The 26,898-nt window shown below is 33.4% G+C and overlaps 1 protein-coding gene across 1 annotated transcript in view; it reads right to left on the bottom strand.

The window, feature by feature from the left end:
• Positions 1-26,898, bottom strand: part of LOC118184628 (uncharacterized) — an 888,058-nt gene that overhangs the window by 194,106 nt on the left and 667,054 nt on the right. Inside the window, exons 9-10 of the mRNA XM_085824262.1 lie at positions 17,658-17,759; positions 12,771-12,914 (exon numbers count right to left, since the gene is read on the bottom strand). Of these exons, the coding sequence (XP_085680388.1) occupies positions 12,771-12,914; positions 17,658-17,759 (246 nt within the window). The remainder of the gene's footprint in view (positions 1-12,770; positions 12,915-17,657; positions 17,760-26,898) is intronic.

The following is a 26,898-nucleotide window of genomic DNA, read 5'->3' as shown; positions in this document are numbered from 1 at the left end:
GAGATTCGAACCTCGGACCGAACTACCAGTTTCTTTTTCAGTTTGCGCCGAGAATAATTCACTTGGCGAACTTCTTAATATATGGCAACCTACTTTCCTTTCCCTTCCATTCTGTAGCAGCGGGAAAACATCACATTGTTTCTACCATTTTACATTGTGGATGAGCGGAAAAAAGTCACTTCGTTCCTACGTTTATATACTTTTAGCAAAGTGCCTAAACCGATTTTAATGTCATTATCGCTTTCAATATGTATGCCAAATTTCAAAACACGGGAATATAAAAAATTCACGTATACCTTCGAAAATTTTGAATAAAAAATTCTAATTTTTTGCAGGTATGCTATTAGATATACATATACTTTAAGATGATGGTAGAACATTTATACATTATAATTCAAAATGTTTTTCGAAAAATTTGTAAAAAATATTTAAAAATACAAATTTTAAAAATAAATCATAAAAAAATGGGCGAATATTATTTTGAATGAACCTAAATTTCCAAATCTGAAAGGAATAATCAAATACATGTGATAAAAAAAGATATATTTATAAATATATACCAAACTCAATTAACATTGAAGAGCTAAAATTTCGAGTGCTAATTTTTTAAAAACTACTTACAAAACTTAGCAGTTTGGCGAAATTTGAGTCGTAAAATCGAAATATGGGAAAAAGTTGGCATGTCATGTCGGAAAATGTCCAATTTTGTAAAAATACCTACATTAGAAAAATGCTATATATGAATCTAATACATATCCTAAGTTGCGCTTTGGAGACATGAGAAATGCAAGTTGAATTTCGCCAATCGACCCAGTAGAACGGGAGATATAGAACTGTCTCATTTTTTTTTTGTGCGCAATGCACGTGGCTCGAATCCCAGGGAAAGCACAGTTCATTTTCTATATTCCCCGCTTTGAGAAGCCTAATAGATTTTAAATAGAGAAAGGAGACATTTTACTGCTCTCTGAAAGCAAAGAGACTGAAATATTTTAAAGGATTATATTTAATGCCTCCAAGAAATTAATAAATAAGGTTATAAAGGTTTTATCTGCTTTGTAAAGCGCGTTAATATTAAAATCGTTATTTTTATCATGATATACTGGTAAAAGAAATAAAAAATGCCATGTAAAATTTCGAAAAAATTGGAGCTTCTTTCAATTTTAATACCACATTGAAACAATTTATTATCTGACAACCATAGTCCTAATCAAATTAGAATAAAGGAATATATCAAAATTATAATTTTAAAAATTAATGAAAATTGCCATAACATAATATATTTTCATTATGTATATACATACCAAAAATGGACTGTCCTAAAAAAACTACAAGTCTGATGCATTCCTTGGGGGTAAAAAGAGACTATAAAGCAAACTCTAATAATCCCGAGCATAATTATCATTAACTTAACGATAAGAAGCTATTAAGGTTTTCAAACATTAAAAAAATCCAAATCGAAGCAATGAAATATTGCCTAGTAAAAAAAAAAAACGATTTCTTTAATTAGTGCTAGTTATCTTTTTATAATCTTTCAAGTGTACTTTTTTTTTCACATCATCATCGTAAAATGTCACACCTATCTCTTCTCCATTTTTATATAATATTTTTAAATCTAGTAGAGTAAGATGCTTTCTTTTCTTTCTTTCAAAAAAGAAGTTTTTTCTTTTTATTTTGTACTATCACTCGGAATTCAATATAATTAGAAAATGTTATTCTGATTTTTAAGTATGATTATTTTTATATTATAATATCAAGTTATGCGCTAAGAGAAAAAACTGAATAAACGCGCTATTTAAAATACTTAGGCATGTTTGAAAATGCATATGCATATTTACAGATTATGACATATCATCTGTAATGGTTTTCTTAATTGAAGATAACGTTCAAGTAAGCAATATTTTGAACTGACAAATTTGCTGATGAATAATGAAGCGTATATAATAGAGCGTGTAAAGAAATGTAGAAAAACACATAGGTTTTAATTTTCAGAACTTGATTTCGTGAAAAGAATAAAATGCTTACTTGCTTTGAAACGCATTACAGGATTTTTATTATCTTAATTAACCATTTATTATGATTTAGACCTTTACTGTCACTTCTGTTGTTGTTACCAGTATTACTTGTTTAACAATGATCAGGACCTGCCTACGACATTCATGGTAACAAGGAGTCAAATGCATCTGTTGTTGACAAGAGCCTTGAGGACCATATAGGTGGTAATCCAACTTTAGTTCTGTCCACCCCCAAACGGGGTCAGAGAGTTTCCCAATCACTCTTCCGCTACCATCAACCGCTAGAGATGATTTTCAGCTTGCTGCATGCAAGCTGAAAATCATCTCTAGAGTGCACCTATGCTGCACAGACACTATTCACTTATAAATAAACATCCATGCCTTCTCCGGGATTTGAGCTCGCACCCTTCGATACGGCAGTCAGAATCACAAGACACTATCACGGTTGGGCAGCACTGTCACTTTTTCCTTCCTTTTTCATGCCAGGTTACAAAACAGCTCGCGTGTACGTAAGAAGTTTTCAGTTTTTAAGGCATAGCGTATTATGCCTCTTTAGACCAAGTTACTAGGTTGTTAGCTCAGGTAAGATTTGTTATATTCGGCCTTGCATTATAATTGCCAATGTTTGGATATAACTACGTCGGTTAGGTTTGTGGGCCAGCTTTGCGTTAAAGGAAAAGAAGAAAAGGTGTTTTATTCAACTGCGACAACTTCTTGCAAAATTAGGTTAGTCACATTTTCATCTACCCTCTATTGCATTCAAATATTGTCTTTACCTCTTAATTATTAGTTGTCCCTTGGATATATTTATCGATCAGATCTTTTTCAACAATACCAGAATAGTTCCTGTATGACTTTTAGATAATTTACACATCTGGATGTCAACATGGCCATCCTCTATGAAGGCAAAAGTGAACTTTTAATTGAAATTTTAGTCTCCAAAACAAAAATATGATATATAGTGCGATATATGAAACAAATGGTTGATGGATTACTGCGAGTTCCCATTTCAGTCAAAAAGTGTGAGTCCTGCACGATAATTTAGCTAAATGAATTGGTGTGCTATCGCAAGCAATACCCATTTCGAAGGGTTTTACAAAACATTTTTTCTGTACAGGCTTCAAAACATTACTATAAAATAGGGGTCGGGCCATGAGTGGGACCGCTTACTACCGCTTACTGGGAAAAGATCTTTATTACTTTGTGAAAGCTTTTGAAACAAAATTAATTCTGTGGGAAAGTCAGTTGCTAAATAAGAATTCCACTCACTTTCCAAAATTGATGGATTGTGTGAAGAACACAACAACATGGAATTCAAGTAATTATAAACAATGTATTTTAAATTTGGAAGAGGAATTCAAAAGCAGATTTTCCAATTTTCGTTAAAATGAAGTTTTTATGAGAATGTTCTCCTCCCCATTTTCAGCAGACGTTGAAAGTGTTCCAGCTGAACTTCAAACAGAATTTATAGATTTGCAATGTGACTCCGTAGTAAAATGCAAGTTTCTTGAAAAATCCTACATTAGTTTATTTTTATTCTACATTAATTGGTTGTTTTATTATTATTATTATTATTTTATCCTGGAGAAGGCATGGATGTTAAGTACGTGACCAAAGACAAATATCCAGGAATTTGTAAACATGCACTCTTCATATCTTCTAACTTTGGTAGTAGCTACATATGTGAACAGATTTTTGGTAAAATGAAAACCCTAAAATCAAAAACAAGAACACGGCTGACAGACAGACATTTGGAGGAAACTTTACGAATTGCAACAAAACAGATTAAACCGGATATTGAAACTTTAATCAAGCAAAAACAATATTAAATTTCACATTAAGACTAAAATAACTACTGAGATGGTAGTTACTTTAGTTTTCCTAGTTAAAAATAGTTGCAAACCTTTTTAATTCGATTTCCATTTAACGTTTTGGAACCAATGTATATATATATATACAAATGTGTAACACTATCTCTTCGCTTAGAATCAATTGTAGTCTTTCAAAACAACCTCGCTTTTTTATATAAATTTTCTGACTACACTATTTTTTGACAGACATGTGGCCCGAGGATCTTTGTGAATTTACTGATGGGGCTCTCGGGAGGGAAAGGTTAAAGACCCTTACTATTAAACATCGTACTAAACGCCTAACATAGGAAGACGAATTTACAGAGCACAATGCTCTTTATGTCCACAAAAATATCAATGCCTTCTTAGTTTTCATAAACATAATGAAGCTCAAATTCGGGGGATGTTAGCATATTTCAGTTTAAAAACGTTCAGGCAAGGTTCCAGTCTTGGTGAAAGAATAAGGATCGGTGCATAAACTCAGAATATGACTACTTTAAAGAGAAATATAGATATAGTTTAGTTCAGGTAAAGAGTTCTAACTTCGCTTGAGCTAGTCCGTTTAATTTTTTTGATATCAGCCTAGGATTATGTAAGCTTCTCCAAAACCCCTTTATAGGTGCTTTTATACTAAAACTTTTACGTTATTAATATAAATGTAAAGTAGAAAGCTGCAGTGACGCTGTCACGATTTGCATACCTCTATTTTCAGAGAATGATGAAACAACATTTACCGAATTTTGGAGTAGTTCTTAATTCTTAAGCATTTAATAGTTACAGCTAATCATTCAGCTTAATTCTGTGTAGATAAGCTTATTCCTTAATTATTACTTTAATATTACTTTAATATTAGCGGATTCTTCTGTTATTAGCTGCAAGCTTATTGCTTAGTAGATATTCCCGTGGAGCGTTCTTTCAATATTCAATACTTCAACTGTTTCGGCCTTTTGAGCTACAGCCATATTATTCTTATATTGAATTTGTGCATATTAGAACAGAAAAAAACCTGTAACGGTCAAATAGGTAAGTGAAAACTAAAAATGGACTATACGACTATACTCTGGAAACTTCCATTGAAGAAAAAGGTAATGTTGTTGTTGTATGAAGATTTTCCAGAGTGTTTGAAATATCAACTTCATCGAAATCTCATTAAAGATAATGCTAAGATCCATTACTGCTGCCTTATGGTAACTACGCTTTGTAAATTCTACAAATATATTTCATGCTTCAACAGATCTACATATTATTTAAACCTTCTTCTACATCTTCTGTTTCACTTGATATTAGTTCAACAACTGGTTTGTCTTTGGCTTTCTTAAGCCATTCACCAAATTTTGTCATCAGAAAGTGTAAACAGAGATTCGTTGGAAGGAATTCTTTGGATTGGTTTCAGAGTTATTAGTTATCGATTAACTCAATATTTTGATTCTTTCAGCAACAATTTGTTGCATAATATTCAGTCAAAAGGATGCTGGTAACAACGCTTCCGGTTATGACATGCTTCGTTAAATAGTGCTTATATTGGTTACATGCGTGCAAGATCACTGAATCTCCTGAACCATTACATTCCGTATTACCAGACTTTTCTAAATGAAAGAAAGTGAAATTTTGTTACTGTTATTTGTTTAAATTTGTATAAAATTGCAAGATGAAGAAAATAACATTCTTCCTTTATAATTTAATATTAAAATATTCAAAGTCCATATATTTCACTTGTCAAGATCATGTAGTTGCTCGATTTCTTTGTGGAACTCGCCTTTCGAAATAGCATTTAAGTCTCTTGTTATGGTTTTTGAATCTCTTCACTGTTGTTGAAATCATTAGGAAACACTTGACATTTGAAGGAGAAGTTGTCTAAAAAAGGGTCATATCTGTTGATTAAACTGGTGGCTGAGAATTATGATACTCATCTTAGCTAGGTAATATTTAGCAGCTATGAAACTGTGCGATGGTAGATTATCATTCAGCAAGAAACCCGTTATTATAAATTGCTTTTTGTGACACAAACCGCTGAATTATTTTCAGAAGTCTTCCAATCAAATTAATATTTGATTTAATGTTTCCATTATCTATACAATGATCCCTCGTTTTCCGCGGTTAATGGGGACCAGAACCTTCCGGGAAAGCTGGAAAACTGCGAACTAGGATTTGTCTCTAGGAATTTTCGTGTATGCGGGTACAAGAATGCTTTAAATATGTAAACAGTATTTATAATTTACACATTTAAGAAGACTCTTCACTTAAACGTGTCAGTGCTAATTAATAAGGTTAATTACAAAACCTTATACAGTAATAAACATTGCTTTCTGAGAGAGGTGAAGAGTCTTGTGTTGGTGGCGGAGGAGAAGCTTCTGCTTGACTCGTAGAAGCTTTAGGCTCACTCGGGAGACTCTTCTGCTGGAGGCGCTTACGGTAGAGCCGGGGGCTTTACCTTGAAGAGAAACATGGTGATGGGTAGTTGCTGTCTTTTTTTTTTTCGTCTCCTTCAAAATTCCCCTGTACAAGGACATAACCCCGTCAACACGATAGCTCGAACCATATTGTCGTCAATGTCTTGTACAAAATGTTGCATCGCTCTTGCTATGTCGCACAATTGTTGCAGATTCTCCAGGGTAAGGCCACGCTTTTCAGTTTCTTCTCCGTCTTCCTCTTCGTTTTCTTCCTCAATTGCAGACTTTATCATCTCTAAGAGGTCTTCATCGGTCAGTGTGTCCGAGTGGCAGTTAATAAGAGCGCTGATGTCTTCTTTTGTCATGTCGACAAATCCTTCATTCCTTATAATGTGAGCCAGCCTCACCGCCTTCTGAACTTCTTCAGGTGTGAAGCCTGGATAGTTGGGTACCACGTTCGGCCATAATGTCTTCCAGCTAGAATTTATGGTCTCACTCTTCATGTCCTTTAATGCTCGCTGAATATTGGACAAACATACGGCAATGCCGTAATTGCGCCAGTATGCTTTCAAGATGAATTCGTTATTGGCATCGTCAACTGTCGAAATGAGGCCCTCCATTGTGGAGCGAGTCTAGAGTGCCTTAAAGGCAAGAATGACACCTTGATACATCGGCTGAATTAGATATGTAGTGTTCGGGGGTACTCATACAACTAAATACTCAATACAACCAAACAAAGATGTTTGATTGTATGTTTTCATTTTTATTTTTTGATGAATATTTTGGAAAAACCCGCGAAGCACTTTAGCCGCAAAACATGAAGCGCGAAGTGGCGAGGGAACACAGTATATAAAATACGAAGTTCACTGGCTATTCTTCAGAGACAAGTTCTTTGTGCATCAAACTGTTTCAATCAAAAACGCTTACCAACATGGTCTTCACAAGAGGTATTTGAAATCAATACTTATCTGATATGATGAACTTATGATATAATCTCCAGCGTAAGCACTTAATTACTTGTATGTCTCGCAGTCATACGGAAATCCGATTTCATATATATGTTGGGAGAAATTGGGATGAACGTCTTCTATTAGAATGAAGTCTTTTGCTATTTGTTTCGAATCCATGGCAGAAGTTGCTCACTGAGTGAAAACAGAAGGCATGGAAGATCATGTAGCTAACTCGATGGGACTCTAATTGAGATATCATAAAAATAAAGGCAGTTAATTATTATTTCATAGTTTTGCTGGAATTTGTTGAGAAAAAAATTACAAAGTTATAATTTTGTAAACACGTTGAGTATAAAAATACTACACATAACATAAAAAATGTCCTGTAGTCTATAGTTAAAACCATAGAAGCCTCGAATATCTGCTTCGTCTGTTAATTATCCCGATAAAAAGTTATTTGTAACCTAACCCATTTCCCGTAACCAGTTTACACATGGATGAGATAAGAAGTTACTAGATTTAGTTTCCTCTTTCCCCGCTAAAGCATCTTCAGGGACTAAAAATAGTAATCAAGTTTCTTATTTAAAGATGACATAGCAAGCAATCGAATTATTAGTTACACGATGAATGTGAGTAATCTTGGTACCATAACGTTATTGGCTATTTTAAAAATTGCATTAGGAAAATTGCATTAGATGAGAAATCTAATGCGGAAAATATTTTCTGTAGATATTCCTCTAGATCTATCTCGGTAAGCTCATCTGTCGGTAATCGAATATTTTCTCGGAAGAAGATTATCGATATCTTTTTCTTCTGTGCGACATTGTAACATTATTGTGATCGAATTTAAAGGTTTCGCGTAAATCTGCTAAAAGAGGGGATAATACCTAATGAAATTATTTGTGGTTCCGAAATATTCTAAGACAGTAGCACTGTTACTAACCAAGTTTTATCTGCTATTTTTTTTTTTTTTTTTTTTTTTTTTTTTTTTTTTAAATTTGGAATAACATTTCGGCTTTATGAGCTTTATTTGGAAGCAAATGTGAACCATGAACGCAGAATGTCCACTTAATATTGAAAGGAATTGTAACTGCTTTTGCATCAATTCATTTAAATTCATTTATTTTTTAAGATCTTTTATCATTTATCTGCTAACAACTTAAAAACTTATCTTAAGCTTTCACGTTGCTGTCTCAAATGCTTAAGTTTTCTTCTTATTTTTCTTCTTATTTGTCTCGATATGGTTTATGAATCGAAATAAATTTGCATTAATTGGTTTAGTGTGTTTAGCCCAAAAGAGCAATTTTTCTAGAAGGGCTATTAATTTCGTTTGGTATTTTGCGTCATCTACTATAAAACGGCGTTTTACTTTTCAAATTGTTGCCACCAAATATTAGAGTCCGCATTATATTTAAAGACACTAAATAATGAACAATCTGTATGAATGTATGTATATTTCTCACATTATGAAAAGCGACACTACCTAGAGACATCAAATTTTGAATAACGTACTCCTACACTCTATGGGAATTTTGAATTAATTTTATTATCTATTTCATATTTTGTAAACTAGCGAAGTTTTGATTAACAAACTCAATAATTTCAAAGCGAGCCATGGCAACACTGTACGAGAAAAAAATATTTTCATCTCCAGCGCGCGAGATTGTGAATCGGGAATTCTAACGATATGGTTTTTTTAAATATTTTGTGATATTGCTCTTTAATTGAATTTTATGATTTAAGCGCGAAGAACATGATTTTTAATAAATAAAGGTAACACACAAAACATCAAATAAACGCTCCTTTGAGCGTAATATAAAATCTGAAAGCCATCAGATTTCGTTTTTATTCCTTGAAATTATTTTTATTAACTTTTCTCAGAGTTTTATTAAATAGATTTTAATTTGTTCAGTCGATGGTTGATTACCATCATTACTCGTATTCTTTTATTTAACAAATATCTATGGAAGTTCTTATGCTAATAATAGAAATGAAGCATCTCTCCACAGGTATTTTCAATGAGGGTTAGAATAGATGAAGTAAGCATGACGTCACAAAACTGAAGCCAAGGAAATGTTAACAATGTGACGTCACGACTTATCATGGCCGCCATACGGCATACGAACAAGAGTACAAAACACATTGTTAAATAAAATTACACTGACATTGATAGCAAATATAAATGTTCGGAAGCTTAGAAGTGTCTTTAATCATAGTTTGCGTAAAATATTGTTGAAATTGCACTGGTCTTCTAGGTTTTACCATATCGTATTGTTAACATTTATACATCTTCTTGTACGTAGATTTTATTCACTTTGAAAGAATTATTTACAATCATTGTTATTTTTCTATGTACTAAGTAGAAAATCATTTGTGTTGAGTATTAAAATTAGAACGGGGCATTTATAAACATTTAATGATGAGTAGCTTACATTTAGACAACACCGGTTAAAAATGTAAACAAAACCAACCAGAAGCTTGCTTATGACAGCGGCCATGATTATGTTGTGACGTTATATGGCTTCATTTTCATTTCACGGGCATTCGGAGGAGGCATACGCCATTTATTCTAATCTCCTTCGGATTTTCTGTAAAATACAAGTACTTTTTGTGGCTACATTGAAATTTTTCACATTAAATGTCATTGATACCATTCCCGAAACACGAATCTGCATTTTTTGTTGTTTACATTTAAATGCTTTTTGGATGGCATTTTTGATGTCTTGCATATTATCAAGTGAAGGAAAAGTTATATTGCATTTACTGAGAGGAAGATTTCATAGTGCTAATATTAATTATGTTCTGCTTATCAAAAACGAGAAGCACGTATTGATGTAAATATATGAGAATTATTGCACAGAGTTCATACTTTCTTTAATTCAGAACCAAGCGTGCGAACTTTTAAAAGAACTTTCTCGAAACATTGTTTTGTATTTGCTTGATTATGACAAGATAGCAATAATAGTATTTTACTTCAAAGTTATAATAACAAGCAAGTAAATTTTTTCTTTAATTATTGTACCCAAAAAGCTTAACTACTTTTCCTAATGAGCTGTCCAAAACGAAAATTGAAATTTGTTTTGAGCTCTCGAAAGTGCCAGTATTTGCGCATGTGAGCACAGCAAGTAGCAGATTTTTTTAAAATGTGATAGAAAATAAATGTAAATTTCAAATAATTCTGATACCTTAAAAGAAAGGTTTAAACAAAAATTTCATAAAAATAAAAAATAATTAAATATTAAAAAATATAAAAATCTTATTAATGAAAAGTAATATTTTTATCTTTGTAATCATGTTCTAGTTTAACTTGAAATAATTAAAAAGTAAATATTTACAATAGCTCAATTAATTTAACCATCTGTCCCATGAAATTCAAAATTCAAAAAATGGAATCAGATGGTTAAAACGATCTCTTTAAATTTGCAATTCGAAACGGTAGAAAGAAACATATTGTTATGATACTATTTCACCATAAATTAACGCCATACGAAGAATTTGGGGTTTAGGCTTAAATATTCAAGACACTGATGTAAGTATCTCTTGCTTATGCGGCTTGTATTAAATATCTAGTAGTAAAGGAAGTAGTAACCATTTTTATTTTGTGAAAATAGAAAATTCATGTTGTCGAACAAAAGCGCCTCCTTTGAGGTGTTAAATATATTTCTGAGCTCCGTCTTTAAAAAATCTGATGTGGATAATAACATGACTTCGTTGTACGGCCTATTGAATTGCACCCCTTTTCTGCGGTACTTCGTTTAAACTTATTTCCTCGAATTTCATTAGATATACTTCTCATTCAATAAATTTAGTTCCGACTTCGTGGAAAGGCGAAAATTCATTAAAACACCAAAACTGTTTAAAAAATTATAGTTAAAATTAGAGTTTAGGTCGGCATAGATATATGCGTTAATGTGGCCGATTACAATAAAAAAAGAGAGGTGCAGAATTAGATGTTATGGCAGTTTTACATACAAAATTTCAATTTTCTACGGCTAATGTATTTTGAGTTACGCGAAATATTTACTTACGTACGTACGAACGTAGAGATATTGCTTACAGCCGAAAACATCGCGGAGGAAAACGTCGCCGAGAAAACAACGCAAGGAGAAAACGTCGTGTTACAAAACATCGTAGGAGAAAACATCTCAGAGAGAAAACATCGCAGTTCTAAAATATCGTGGTCGAAAATAAAGCTGTTAAAAATCTTCGCAGTTTAAATATATCGTTGTCCAAAATATCGTAGTAAAAAATAAAGTACCCGTAAATCATCGCATGACGATAACATTGCATACATGCGTTTTTCAAATTGCATAGTGACATATTATGTAACTGACATTCGTTATAACTAACAAATCGACATCCCAAAAATTGATTACACGCTATACATGAAAATGTTAACGACACTTTAAGAATAAACAGAAACAAAATTATATGTAATTTTCATGAAAACAATATCAGATCAACAAATGTGAAAGAAAAGAAAATAATTTGATCATTAACTAAGCAATTTTTATAGAAGTAACCTCATGCCGTTATTTATCTTCCCTTTTTCTAAGCATTTTTACTGTATTTTTCATGAAAAATTATCAATTATCAGTTAAACTTTAAAAAAAAAAGCTTAATTTATTAATGAATTTTGTTAGTTAATTATATAAATTAAAAATTAAGCTTTTTAAGTTGCATTAATTTTCTACTCCTTTTCAATTTTTAAATGCTTAAGTTTCCTTCTTATTCATTCAGGAAACATTTATTAGTTTGTTCAAATATATGAAATGTAGAAGTAAAAGAATCCCTCCTTCCTTCTTGCGCTCTATGTTCTTTATACGAACATGCATTTACAACTTTCAAAAACCTGAAAATGCATGTGTGCGATGTTATCTTCATGCGATGATTTGTAGGTACTTTATTTTTTACCACGATATTTTTAACGACGATGTTTTTAAACTGCGAAGTTTTTGACCCGCTTTATTTTCAACCACGATATTTTGTACCACAATTTTTTAGAACTGCGATGTTTTCTCTCACGATGTTTTGTTCCACGACGTTTTCCTTGCGTTGTTTTCTCCGCGACGTTTTCGGCGGATACCAAAGACATTACAAAGAATCCGTTATGAATCCATTTTAAATATGTTTTACAATTCGTTTTGGAATATTTATTTAGTTCGTATGTCAGATGTCTCGTAACAAAATCGTATAAATTGATTCGACAGCTGTCAAAATGAGTATTTCTGTTATAATATGATCCGCAAAATTTTTCACGATTACAATACTTCATTTACTTCGCACAAGGAAGTAAAAATGAAGTATCTTTCATCTGTCAAGTTCTGAACAATCCAGAAACGTAATTCAAAAGAAATCAGGTAAAATATGGCCCAGTATACGTACTTTAAAATGAAAAAGAATTTAAGAAATTCATTTTCTCTTGGAGAAATATCTAAACATTAAGACAGGCGGGAGATTCTCAGAAAAGAAAGTTTAGTCGGTAGTAGAAAGAATGAAATGTTTTCGAAGAGTCATTAGCACACAGAAAATTTCTTTTGGAGGGATGAGAGCGGATGAAACACTCACAGTTGCTTACTGTGATTCTTAAATTGCTCTTGCTGAAGCATTCTGGAAAGCTTCTGTATTTCATCGTTCAGGAAACGGTTGCGGTTTTGCAGCATCTCTAACTTCGACTTCAAGTTCTCCACTTCTTTTTGTGTTTCTTTAGCTCTAATTATGAAAAAAATAAAACAAATATTTTACATACTTATCATATAAAATGTGCATACGATAATATTGTTGTAAATAATATTGTTGTAAATAATATTGTTGTAAATAATATTGTTGTAAAGATAAATGAGCAGTAGTTATAGATTTCTAATAGTTTTTCAGATAGAAATAGTAAATAGTACTTTTCCAAAAATGCATGTACACTGCGAAACAAAAATTGGAGAGTTACATATCTCCCGTTCTACTGGGGCGATTGAAGAAATTCAACTCGCGTTTTTCATGTCTCAGAAGTGCGATTTTGGATATGTATTAGATTTATATATAGCATCGTTCTAATATAGGTATTTTGACACAATATCGGACGTCTTCTGAAATAACATATTAATCGTTTTACATATTTCGATTCTACGACTCAAATTACAACAAACTACCAAATTTTGTAAAAATCGCCAGTTTTTGAAAAATTAGCTCTCAAAATTTTAGCTTCTCAATGTTAATTGAGGGTTTGGGATGTATTTATTAAACTTATTTGATTCTTCCTTTCACATTTCGAAATTCAGGTTCATTCCAAATAAAATTCACCCATTTTTTATGATTGGTTTTTAAAATTTGTATTTTTAAATAATTTTTATAAATTTTTAATTTTAATTTTTAAAAGTTTTACCATCAACTTAAAGTAGATGTATTTCTAAGCATACCTGCAAAACATTACAGTTTTGTATTCAAAATTTCCGAAGATATACGGGAATTAGTATATTGGCACATTTTGAAATTTGCATATTTGTTGTAAGCGATAAAGCATCAAATGTGGTTTAGACACTTCGCTAAAATTATTTGGAAGTAGAAACGAAGTGACACTTTTTTCGCTCATGCACAATGTAAAAAGATAGGAACGAGGTGCCTTTTTTTTTCGCTCCGCCATAAAAGGAAAATTTGTTGCCACATGTTAAGAAGTTCGCCAAGCGAATTATTCTTTGCGCAAACCGAAAAAAAATTCGCCAAGATAAATTTTTCAATTTCTCCGTAAATTTCACACCAAACTTTACAAAATTTAAAATCTAGATGTAATTTGAGTCGTAGAATCGAAATAGGGAAAAAAATTGGTATGTTATTTCAGAAAAAGTCCGATTTTGTGTCAAAATACCTATGTTAGAACAATGCTAGATATAAATGTAATATATTATAAACTAGGTTGTAAGTACAATACTAAAAAGACCAATTTTGGTCAAACTCTTTTGCGCAATATGCTACAAAAGTAAGAAAACGAGAAGAGAAATTGTAGTTAGCTCGCCTAAAGGTTACCAGGAGCTGTGGCTCCAAGAAAAAGTTCAATACAGTTTTGTAAAAAAATTACATTGTATGAGGTGAAATATTAGGCTACGTGCGAAATAAAATGTAAATTATAAAACACAGTAAACTACTTATCATAGGAAACAAGTTAAAGGCAAAATATAAAACATAGTAAAAAACCAATCGATGGCACAAGTTTAAACATAAAAAAGTTAAAACATATAAAATTAAAAAGCGGAAAATGGTCAATTAGCTCAATTCGAGGTCCAACCTGGCTTTTCAAGGGAAATTTTGGTTGAACGTCGAACCAAGCTAAATCCATTACGCGTTTCGCCGAAACAGACAATTGAAACTTTGCGTTACGAAAAAAATTAATTAATTAGATAAACTGTCCTAAATGTAATATATATCCTAAGTCGCGCTTTCGAGACATAAAAAGCGCAATTTGAATTTTGTCAAACGGTCCAGTAGAAAGGGAGATATAGAATGTGTCTCTTTTTTGTGCAAGCGTAAATTATGTAATATTTCTTGTAAAATATGTCTGACTAATTTGGATAGATTCTTCTCAATTTCTTAAAGTGCTGAAAAAGGAGTTATATCTATCATCTATACTATCATTTTTCTTTAAAATTTTGATAACTCTGTCAGAGATGAGAGAACAAAATTATTCATGAGATGATATTTAGAATAATATATTAACCATAAGCCTTACATGGTGTGTACATTGATGAAGACAAAAATTGAAGTCAAAATTGACAAAATTGACAAAAATTGAAATAAATTGTTATTTACTGTGTATCACAGGTGACAGGTGACGGAGGATAGGACACCTGGTGTTTAACAGAGGTTAACAGGTATGTCCCTCGTCCTCTTCTCAGCCTTTATTGATAAATTTTATAAGCATCTTATAGTGCCAGAAGGGGCTTTAGTAAAGTTGTTCTACTTAAGTTAAGGCTTAATATATACATGTAATAAATATAACATAATAATATAATAATTGACGTTGTCATATTTATTGTGTAGCACATTTAAGTCATTGAAATTTGATTGTACAGCCATGCAATAAAAATCACTTTTGAAGATCTTGGTTATAATTATAGTTAATTTGAAGACGGCATTCAAAATAGGGCATTAAAATTTTGTGTTACATATAATTATCTACAGTTCAACTTTTCTATGTTAATATCTCCTCATAGAAAATGTAACATACAGTACAAATTAATTTAAAATTTTGGTAACAATAGCTGACAGAAACGGTCAACGTATGTCTTTTCCAGAGTATTACGTTGCAACGTATGACCAACGTATTACGTTGCAAAATATGTAAAAAATGACTTGGAATTTATTACTATCATATTTAGATATTTTAAATTAATCTTAAGCATTCTTTATTAACTTTTCAAAAAAAAAAATCTTCGCATATTTGGTTTGCATAGCGGTAACAAGTTAGGCATCTACATTTGCTATCTTTTCGAAAGGTTATGAAAACAAATACGATATTCTCCTTACGTATATAAAATACATACATCCTGAATGTGGCAGTTTTATGGAGCACTTAGATATTTAACATATTTCTTAGCCAATGATTATACTTTACTAATATAACAAGTACAAAATGCCAACAATGGGAACTTAAATTCTGATCATTGAGAAATTTCTTCAGCATGACAGCAAATTTATTGAATATCAAAGTTTCGTTAACCATTGCAACTCTTTAACTACCATTTCACATAAAGCTGGGTTTCATTAAATAACTTTGGAAACGTTTGATTAAAAGTGATAGTTGCTTTAACTATCTCTCTAAAAGATTTCTCATTTAGAAAGCAGACTTACGAAGATATTATTATTGAACAAATAATCTTCAATGAAAGATTTCAACTTAGATCCAAATTACATGGAATCAAAATTGTAAGTCTTCGTGGGAAAGATATCAAATAGATATCCCTAACAAAAAAATTAAAATTGGAAACATTTTGGCAATGCGTAATAAAATGAAATGACTTGGCAGTATATCAATAATTTAATTCAAAATGTTCAAAACTTGGTATGTAGAATTGTTTCTGTTTGATTATTAGCTATAACAAATCAAGGAAAACATTTTGCTTGCGTTGAGGAAGGATGCCTTTATGAAGCACCTTATAACGGAAAACGGCTTGCATTCACTTTTGTTTTGTTAGGGATATCTATTTGATATCTTTCACATGAAGACTTACAATTTTGACTCCATATGATTTGGATCTAAGTTGAAATCTTTCATTGAAGATTATTTGTTCAATAATAATGTCTTCGTAAGTCTGCTTTTTAAATGAGAAATATTTCAGACAGATATTTAAAGCAACTATCACTTTTAATCAAACGTTTCCAGAGTTATTTAATGAAACCCAGCTTTATGTGAAGTGGTAGTCAAAGAGTTGCAATGGTTAACGAAACTTTGATATTCAATAAATTTGCTGTCATGCTGAAGAAATTTCTCAATGATCAGAATTTAAGTTCCCATTGTTGGCATTTTGTACTTGTTATATTAGTACGGGAGTAAAGTATAATCATTGGCTAAGAAATATGTTAAATATCTAAGTGCTCCAAAAACCTTCCCCATTCAGGATAATTGTATTTTATATACGTAAAGGGAAATTCGTATTTGTTTTCACGTTATGAGTGGGGTAAAATACATAAATCTCACAAAGCAATGCTGTTGAGTGGCATCTAAATTGGGATAAAATACCACTATTCAGTTATTTGGTATTCACTCCGCCACTTGCCAAATAATTTGAAGACAAATAATTTGAAGAATCATAGTGATACTTTAAATTATTCTTGGATGGGATAGAACAGCACCCCTTTCCATATGTACAAGTAGTTTAGTACCAAGAACATATACCATCGATTGGAAGGTTATAAACCATTTTCTTCCTTCTTTTTGCATTTCTTGGTGGTGTAACGGTGGCACACTAGGCGCGTATTCGAGAGGTCTAGGTTCGAGTCCCGGCGAAGGCACTGCTCATTTTTCATGTTGTCCTGCTTCAAAAAAATCCTAATGACTCTACAGGGAAGCCCGATGGGTTCCCTAATCCGCAATCACTTTTTAAAAGGAGGAATATATAAGGTATTTTCTTCCTCCTTTCTGCATGCCTTCATGGTGTAAAGGTGGCACATTCGGCGCATATTCGAGAGGTGGTCCAGGTTTCGATTCTCGGCGATGGCATTGTTCATTTTTCATGTCTTCCGCTTCAAAACAGCGTAAAGACTCTACAAGGTTTCCAGTTTAATTCCTGACAAAGATGCAACTGAATTCACAAAATTCTTCCTTGAAAAATATCTGGCACTGTTTGTGTTTCAAAAATGCTGTAATGGCTTCGGTAGAGTTGCCTAGATTGCGAAATGGAATGAAAAAAAAAAAAAAAAAAACGGAAAACAAAAGAACAAAAAGAGTAATTTTATAGCAGAAGTAATTACCTCTCGCCTTTTAACTTCCGTATCTCTGCTTCTTTCTCCTCCAGGGCTACTTTACAGCAATTTTCTCGGTTCAGGCACTTTGCTAACTCACATTTTACAGATCTGAAAAAGACGTTAAAAGTAAATTAATAAAAAGTTAAAAGTAAATTGCATAGCTACTCGATTACCAAAAATCTCAACAAAGACAATAATAATAATAACAGCTTCATAGTACACGATTAAAGTGTCACTAAATCGTGCAATGTTGAATTATCTATCATATAAGTTGCTGGTAAATGCAAGATAAAGAATGGATGAGTTACGAAAGGCATAATTATCGAGGAGGTAACTTCTGTCATAAGGAGGAAATGACTACACGCTCATGGATTGCAAAAACATCTGCGTCGCTCTCAGACACAATAAGAGGCAACAACAGCAACTAGGAGATCTGATATGGTAAAGTTTACAGATACGGTGCGGTATTGCGATGGATATATTAGTGTACGTACATCAATACAATACCAGATATTTATTAATGATAACAAGTGGCTTTGTATAGCGTTTTAATTGTTACGTAATCAGAAATGATGTACTATCATCTGACGACAAATCCATGGGATCAAAGGGCCACATCAGTAATAGCACGACGACCGCTCAGATACTATTGGATGTTGTGTACCGGTATATCTGATTTGTTGCTAATTGCCTTATGGATGACCTGCAGATCGGGGACCTCCGCACTTCCGAACTTCGGAATACAGAGACCAACCACCTGCGGTCTGAACGTAAGAATATAAAACTACTAACTAAAACTCTAACTAAAAGCTAACTTTGAATTAGTATACAAATGCCTAGCACTAAGACCGGCCTTTATTTAAAAGGGTACGTATGTAGTACGGCGAGCTGCTGAAACTACAATACGATTGCAAATATCAAGAGGGCTAAACCTCTGGCCTTAAAGGCAACCAGCAACCGAGTGAAAACTCGTAAAACTGCAGTGTCAAGTGGCTTGCTTCCTAAATCTCCTTCTCTCTCTCTCTCTTGGCAAAAAGCCACAACTTAAGTACTTGGGCGTCCTAAATCTCCTTCTCTCTCTCTCTCTCTCTCTTGGCAAAAAGCCACAACTTAAGCACTTGGTCGTTAGCGAGACAATTTGCATAAACAAGTTAAAGCATTTAATTCTGTCCGGAAGTAGAAAATGAGAAGTGATAGCACAGTTTTACAATAAAATAAACGTTAGTAAAACTAGGATCTTTACACTATGACACTGTTTTTAAAAGAAATAATGCTTCACTATGTACTCTTATTAACGATAATAATCTTTTACATGTTTCATAGATTTATAAATCATTCAAAGTTCGAAACAATAGACTAAATCAGCGTTTCTCAACTTTCAATATTTACGACCCAATTTTCAATCATAATTTTCTTCACTTCCTCTCTCATACAATAACAATGCATATAACAATAATACATTTTGAGTATTTTGATGCTATACTACACTATGAATTTAATTACAAGTCTTACAAACTCCTGAGAATAACTAAATTTGTAAATATTTGGCAATACCGATCTGCTACCGGAAACAGAATCGACGTCTCTCTCTGTCCCTTCTGTTTTAGTCCATGATTTGGACATTCTCCCAGCTTAGCAAGAAGTTCCGATTTGAATTAACACATTCGGGAACGTCTGCATGACAGTGACGCAAACATGTTTAAATGCTCGACTTCTTTCAGTCCCAGACAGTCTTAGAGTAGTCGATCCTTCTATTGCTATCGAATCTTTCCAGAATGTCTGTGTTTTAATTAGCGCATTAATTGCAATTAATAGCACTAGATTTACACAGAATCAGGAATAAATTATTAAGTGGGCGTATTAAACAATTGTGAAGCATCAATAAGTCAGAGACGAGAGTGGTTCCAAAAGTAAAATCAAGTATTTATGAAGAATACATAATTTTTGGATTTACCAGTACTGAAGTAAAAAAAAAGAAAGCCCACTTGTCATTTGTTCAAACATGTTGGAAGCGGACAGCATTAGACTTAGTAAATTTAAACAATATTTGAAAACTCTTCATAGTGAATATGTTACTGTGAAAGACCGAAATTGGAGAATGTCGACTTTCACCGGAGAATGTCAACATTCACTAAATACGTCGGTGAAAGATCGAATATTTCTTTACATTCTTGTACATTCGGACTCTCACCGGTGTATGTCGACAATCACAGATATGCTCTGGTGTAAGTCGAAAAGAGAGGAGTATAAGTACACGTTGCCATTCCAAAAGGAAGTGTTCCACAAATAAATGCAGTTGTAAAAGCAAGAGCCTCTTGTGCAATTCAAAGTGTCATAATAGTTTAAGTTGTTGCAATAAATAAGATATGAATCACATAATTTGGTAAGTTTATAACTTCTATTATTTTCCTTTCTCATTTTGAATGTACTGTGTGTTTTAAGTTCTTATCTTCTTAAGTTCTTATTCTGAGTCTCAAGTGCGTTTTTTCGCGAATGAATTACGGAGAAGGAAATATAATATTCTTATATTTTCAACATTCACCATTAGTACATGGTGAATGTCGACATTCACCGGTGTAAGTCAGAAATAAGAGTATTTGGAAAATATTTCGGACATACACCAAGCGACTATGTGAATGTTGACATTCACCGGTGAAAGTCGACATTCTCCAGATTTCGGTGTTTCACCGTAACAAATACACTACAAAAAACTGAGAATTCTTCGAATTGAAATTAAAAGCATATGAAAAGGCAAAAATAATTAAAAAAACTATGTTTGTGAATGAGAAAGGTTTAAGGGTCCTTACCTTTAACTGCAATTATAGGAACTACGTTTGGGAGTAATTTTACCAAGCAACTGCTGTCCATATCTTTACCAAATAATACTGTTACCTGTCGAATTGGTGATAGCTAAAGGTGCACAGCATCAGAGTTTCAAGAAGTTGCATGACAAATTGCTTTCATCCCAGTTTGATAAGCTAACATACAACAATAAGTAAGCTCGTTTCATTGTCTATGTTCGATTTTGTGATGGTATGTCAGCTGTAGAGGAATTACGATTTTTTTGCAAACCATTAGAACTCAAAGCGGCAGCGCTCGTATTATTTGCTCTCTTAGATGATTTTAATAACCGAGGCAAACGTACGAGGGGAAAAACTGCATCGGAATATTCCCGATAGTGCTTGTTCCATACTTGGAACACCGGTATTCATGAGTTATGGCAGTGCGACCCAATAAAAATGCAGATAACCCCAAAACATAATTTCGCCAACCTAATCAGAAAGTCGAACTTTAGTTATATTCCCTCAGTTCAGATTTTTATGCATTTTGCGATTCGAATATAAATTTTTTGTGACCAGAAATGGGGGCCCCTATTTTGAATACCACTGCTCTGGAAGATTCCAAAGCATACGAAACAAAAATCTCCACAATTGTCTGGACAACAGAATGCATGATCCACACAGAAACTCTGGCTTCTAAAAAAATTAGTCCTGGTCTAAGTATTGTGTTAACGGCAGTCCTAACCGTAGTAAACTGTATAAAAAGGAGATACCTAAAATCAAGTTTCTTTTCGGCATTTTGTAAATAAATGGATGCAGTACGTTCAGCGTTACTATTTTATTGCGAGGCAAGATGGTTATCACGTGGAAAACATTTTCAACCTATTTATTCACTAATAGACGAAATCGCTATTTTCTAGAAGAGGAATACCGAGATGGTTCTTTGCAATGAAACCGAACTACTTGGTTGACACTTTTGAAAAATTAACTACCTTAAATCTTCAACTCTAATGCGTAAACATGGATATGCTGGATAAAGTTAGTGCCTTTTGTAGAAAATTGGAATTATGAAACAGAAATTTAAAACAAAAATAGGTACAAGCATTTGGAAATGTGGATGAAAGAGTTAAAACATACAAGGTTGAAGACAACATATGAAAGTTGTTTTGTAAGCACTGAAAATCATTTAGCCATGCTGGTAAAGAATTTTGAAAAGTAGTTTCTTGCTGACATCTTGGAAGTAAGTTACAAGTGGGTTAGCAATCCATTTCAAATCTCTTCCGAAGGTCTCTCAGCTGCCGAGGAAGTAATCTTAAAAAACTTCATGGCAAGTGGCGAAATCAAAAGTTAATTGAGTAATAAAAAACTCTTTTCATTTTGAGAAAGGGTGGGAACGAATTTTTCGCGCTGGCTGCTTTAAAGAAGAAAATATAGGTTTCAGCTAAATATAGGAAAAAAACTCAGATAGTCCATTCCTAATATTAAACCTTACTTCGAAACACTTTGCTCTGCAAGGCAGACCTAAGAGAGTCACTAATAATTATAAAACCTGTTTTTGATTTAATACTGATAAGTTAATTATTAATTACATTACGCAATACTGATGGAATCTTGTTTAAAGTGTGCTACATTAGTGTAAATGTGTATTTTATTTTATTATTTCAGGATGGATTTCGCATTTCTTTAATTAATTAATCAAAGGGGCTTTGTCCCTGAGGGACTATTGTTTTTGCTTTGCGATTTTGCGTCGAATCACTCTGAATGTCCGTTTCACTTTTCAAACTGTTGCCACCAAATATTACGGCCCTATATTATATTTGAAGAAAGTTAATAATGAAGAATCTGCATAAGTGTATGTATGTTTCTCGCATTGTGATAAAACAACGGTACCTACAGAAATCCAATTTTGAATGACGTAATCCTACTGCGAATATGGGCATGTGGAAGACCAAATTTGGGTATTTGTTTTATCGATTGCATATTTTGTAATTTCATATTTGAATGTTTGAGTAACAAACTCAACGATTTAAAAGCGAGCAATGGCAACACTCTACGGCGGGAGGGAGGGAATCTTTTTATCTCACGCGCGCGCAACTGTGTATCAAAAATTCTAAAGATAGGCTCATTTTAAAATTATTTTGCGACAATGCTGTTGAACTGTATTTAATGGTTTAAGTGCAAAGAACATGATATTTTATAAATAAAGATAACACACAAAACGGTAAAAAACGCCCCTTTAGACGTAATTTATAATCTGGAACCTTTCAAATTTTTTTCTTTTCGATATGTTCGCTCCCCTTATTTAATGTTATCATGATTCCTTAATTGAACGCGCCCCACAAGTTGGAATAGCCGGATTAAGTCTTTCTTCATGTTATGCTTTTTAAGGGTAATCATCTGCATTATTTTAGAATATCAAAAGCAATTATCATAGTATTCCTATCTTTTAGTGATTAGGAAAGCGTTGTGTATATATAGGTGATTTTCAGTTTTGTCTTTTTTTGTCTCTCCGCTTTGAGGCATTTCAATTGATGGTATGGAAATGAAGTACACCAACACTATGGACAATGATTCCAACTTTTAATTTCTGTTATCGATCTATCCAGGAAAACAAAATCTGGTAAAATATATCCTGTTATTGAAAGCGATAGTTTGATTTTAATTCTTTATTTAGAAACATTTATGAATAATATTTGCTCTCTCAACTGCATGGCATAAGTTTGAAATGCCGTTTCCAATTTAAAAGCATTTTTTATTTTACTTATGAAAGTTATAACGACAGAGATGAAACTCTTAGAAATTTACCACAAATCTAAAATGGTACTAGTTATACACTGAAATGATGAAACTTATAAATATTAGGTGTTTTTGGTGTATTTAATTATGGCAAAGCACACTAGGGCTATCTGCCTAAGAGGAGGGATGCCTTCGTGGAGGACTTTCTAAGGGAAACTGGCTCGTATACACGTTACACATGGGGAAAACCACGAAAACGCCCATGCAGCCAGCCCGTTGGCAGGATTCGAACCTCGGACCGAACTACCAGTGTTCAGCGACTTTACCACTCGGCCGCTGGTGGGCCCTTATAAATATTAGAAAATTATTATTATATTATTATCTTTCAATCGTCTACACTTTTAGAAATAGCATATGTATCTTATATTTAAATATGAAGATATTGCCTTTTTGAAAAAGGCTCAAACAGATACAAAAGTTAGGAATAGATTTCGACAGCAGACACTAATTAAATTTTAATATTTAAAATAATAAAGTTATTTCAGTATCATTGCAAATTAAACTGGAAAATTTAAAGTGTAATTTATTATTAATTAATGTATAAAGGCTTTCGGTAAACAAATTAGTTGAGAAAATATTTCAGTGGAAAAAGTTTGACATATTTTGGGGTATATATATATAAGACATTAAATTTGCAAAAAATAAACAAATCTCACGCTTTTGGAGGTATTTATATAAAACATTTAATTTACAAAATGTAAAAAAATCTCACCCTTTATAAGGCAAAGTAGTTTTTCTGTTCAAACGTTCATTGGGACAGCGTAAATTTATGTAACTATTTTTATATGCAATATTTCATTTCCTACCTGTGTGAGAATAGAAGATAAGATTAAGTCGAGAAGTTGTACTGTGGTCGATAGGTAATTTTGTATGAATTTTCTCAGCTACGCCCTCTGAGTTTTAAGGATAAACTTCCACGAGACGGATTCGAGGGTCCTCCACCCCTTTCACCAACATCTCAAGAGCACTTTCGGCTCGATAGTATTTTAAGTGCATCCATGCTGCAAAGATACTGTACACGTATCCAGAATTCGAATCTTCTAAAGCTACGGCAAATGGCTTCTCTACTGTCCCGTAAACAAAGTGACAGATTACAATTAGCCCTTTCAGGCACAACCGGCAATTATGTCTCATTCACTGCGTCTTTTATTTCAGTGAGGCAAAGTTGTATATTATCTCATTATTTTACACATTAGAGTTTCAGGAACAGTTTTAGATAACCTATATTTCCATTGCTATATATTCCTATGTATTTCATCATCTATATATTCATATATATTAACCCATATTTCTCATAACCTATATTTTCGCCGCTACATTTGCGTAATTTACACTTATTGCATTTGGTGTCCGGCGAAAACATCGCGCACGAAAATGTCGGGGAGAAAAGAACGCAAGGCGAAAACGTCGTGGAACGAAATATCTTCGGAGAAAATAAAGCAAAGAGAAAATATCGCAGTTCTAAAGCATCCCGGTACAAAATATCGGAGTTGAAAATAAATAAAGAAAATAAATAAAGGTTCAAAAACTTCGCAGTTTAAATTAAACATCTGTTAACTCTTTTGTCATCATGTCAATCCTTGGTCATGGAGCGCCTTATGGCAATTGCTCCCCTTACCAACTTCATTACTGGTCATGGTCCCTTCCCGGATTACTTCTACCGCCGCACCATCTCAACCACGGATCGCTGTGTTTGCGGGGATGAGGGGTCACCGGACCATTATATCTTTCAGTCCCCACTCACGAAACAGTTCCACTTTCCGATACCAGCCAATATCTCAGCATTTCACAAGTTCCTAGCCAAAAACAGAGCGGCCATAAATAAAATCTGCAAAGTAATAACCACCATTGCAGCATATGGCCAGGACCTCTGTCAACCAGAGTAATAGGGTTTATATGCATTACTTGCACTGACATATGCACTCTAATGCTCTACCATCTAATCTCTGACTGCATAGGGAGCAGAAGAAAATTGAACACCATATTTAGGTGTTTAATGTTCTTCTTTTGTTATAACCTATTAAGTGTTTTTTTTTTTTTTTCTTTCCGTGCCTGTATGTTAATTCAAGTGTACTTCAAATGCCAGATGTTGAACAGTTGCCCCTGTATGGCCATGTATCCCCACTTATAATTATTAAATAAACTCCAGGGGAGGACGCGGGACATATGCCTGTTAACCTCTGTTAAACTTCAGGCGTCCCCGTTCTCCGTCACCTGTCACCTGTCAATCCTTGGTAGACCTCGCAACATGGCAGCTGGGGATGTCGTCCTGAAAGTAAAATGAGTTGAACCCGCAAAACTGTCACAACGTAGGAAGCACACTGTCACCCAAAATAGTTCAGTAGGCATCGGTGCTCAGATTACCACGAATTTGGACAAAGGGTTCAGTCCATACAGGAGAAACACCCTCAGATCAAAATTCCACCTCCTCATAACGTTTACTGTGAGCACAATGCATTCTGGCAGGAAATGTTCTGGTAGGCAGAAACCAGACTCAGATCGTGCCATGCGAACGTTAGAGGGTGAATCTTGATTCGTTGCTACAGGGAATTGGCTTGCCCTGATCAATGGGCAACTGTCGGCATGCTTTGCACTAAATTAACAGAGCAGCGTTAACTTTTCGATCAATGGCTTATGAGCAGCAGCACGACCATAAGAAACAAGCAGATGTGCTTTTGTACGAATAGTATTCATACAAACAGCATTCCCGGTTAAAACTTATGGAGTATGTAGGCCATCAACTCGATGAGGTGCTTTCGAATTTCTCTGGACAGCATCCGTCGATCCATCTCTCGTAGTTTAGTGAGTCTGCCGAATCGAAGGACATTCCGACAGTCACACACTCACCTTCCATTAGTGAATCACATAGGCCACTGTCGAATTTGGGTAATTCAGCTCACTAGATAGGCCCTTTAAGGATAGATCTACTTTTCTGATACCCAACGATTACACATTTTTCGAAATCAGATAATTCTGCTCTTCGTGACATCTTGCGTGCCACTAATGCCAATGCTGTTTCCTACACGATATTTAATGGTGGAGGACATAGCGTTTATCAGGACCGCTGATATCGGCATTGACATAGGTGTCCAAATACTTAATGGTACATAGTGTATAACGCGAAAAGTGGCCGGTGATTCTGACTGCCTTACAGAAGGGCCCGGTTTCGAACCACGGAGATGGCATGGATGTAATTTGTCTGTCTCGTCTATCTCTTCATAGAAGGCAACGGCAGCCCACCTATTAAGTGCTTACATAATAAAGTAAACGCCAATTCTGGCCGTATTATCAGCCAACGCCTATACTGGTCTGCCACTGAATTAAAAAAACTACGCGAAACATAATATAGAAAACATGGGATTTTGATGATTCAGTAAATTTGAATTGTGATTTTAAACACAGAAATTCTGGTCATAATAACGCTCATACATTCCTTACTTTTAAAAAAAGTTAGATAATTTTGAAATGGCAATATAATATATTTTTATAAAAACATTTTCAACGAGCATGAATTATTCTTGAAGTTTTCTTTAACACAATAAACTAGTTTACTTCCTAGTTACTTAGAATGCAAACGGAATATATTTATGCTAAATAGACTGACATATGGCTTGTGTTTATTCAAGTAGTTACATATATTGCTTGCATACGATCAACAACATGTGTAAAAT

This window comes from Stegodyphus dumicola, chromosome 9 (assembly GCF_044657685.1).
Source record: "Stegodyphus dumicola isolate Sdum_Otavi_A_Nest chromosome 9, ASM4465768v1".
Taxonomy (NCBI): Eukaryota; Metazoa; Arthropoda; class Arachnida; order Araneae; family Eresidae; genus Stegodyphus; species Stegodyphus dumicola.
The sequence above is the reverse complement of the archived record's forward strand: the minus strand, read 5'-3'. Positions and strand labels throughout refer to the sequence as shown.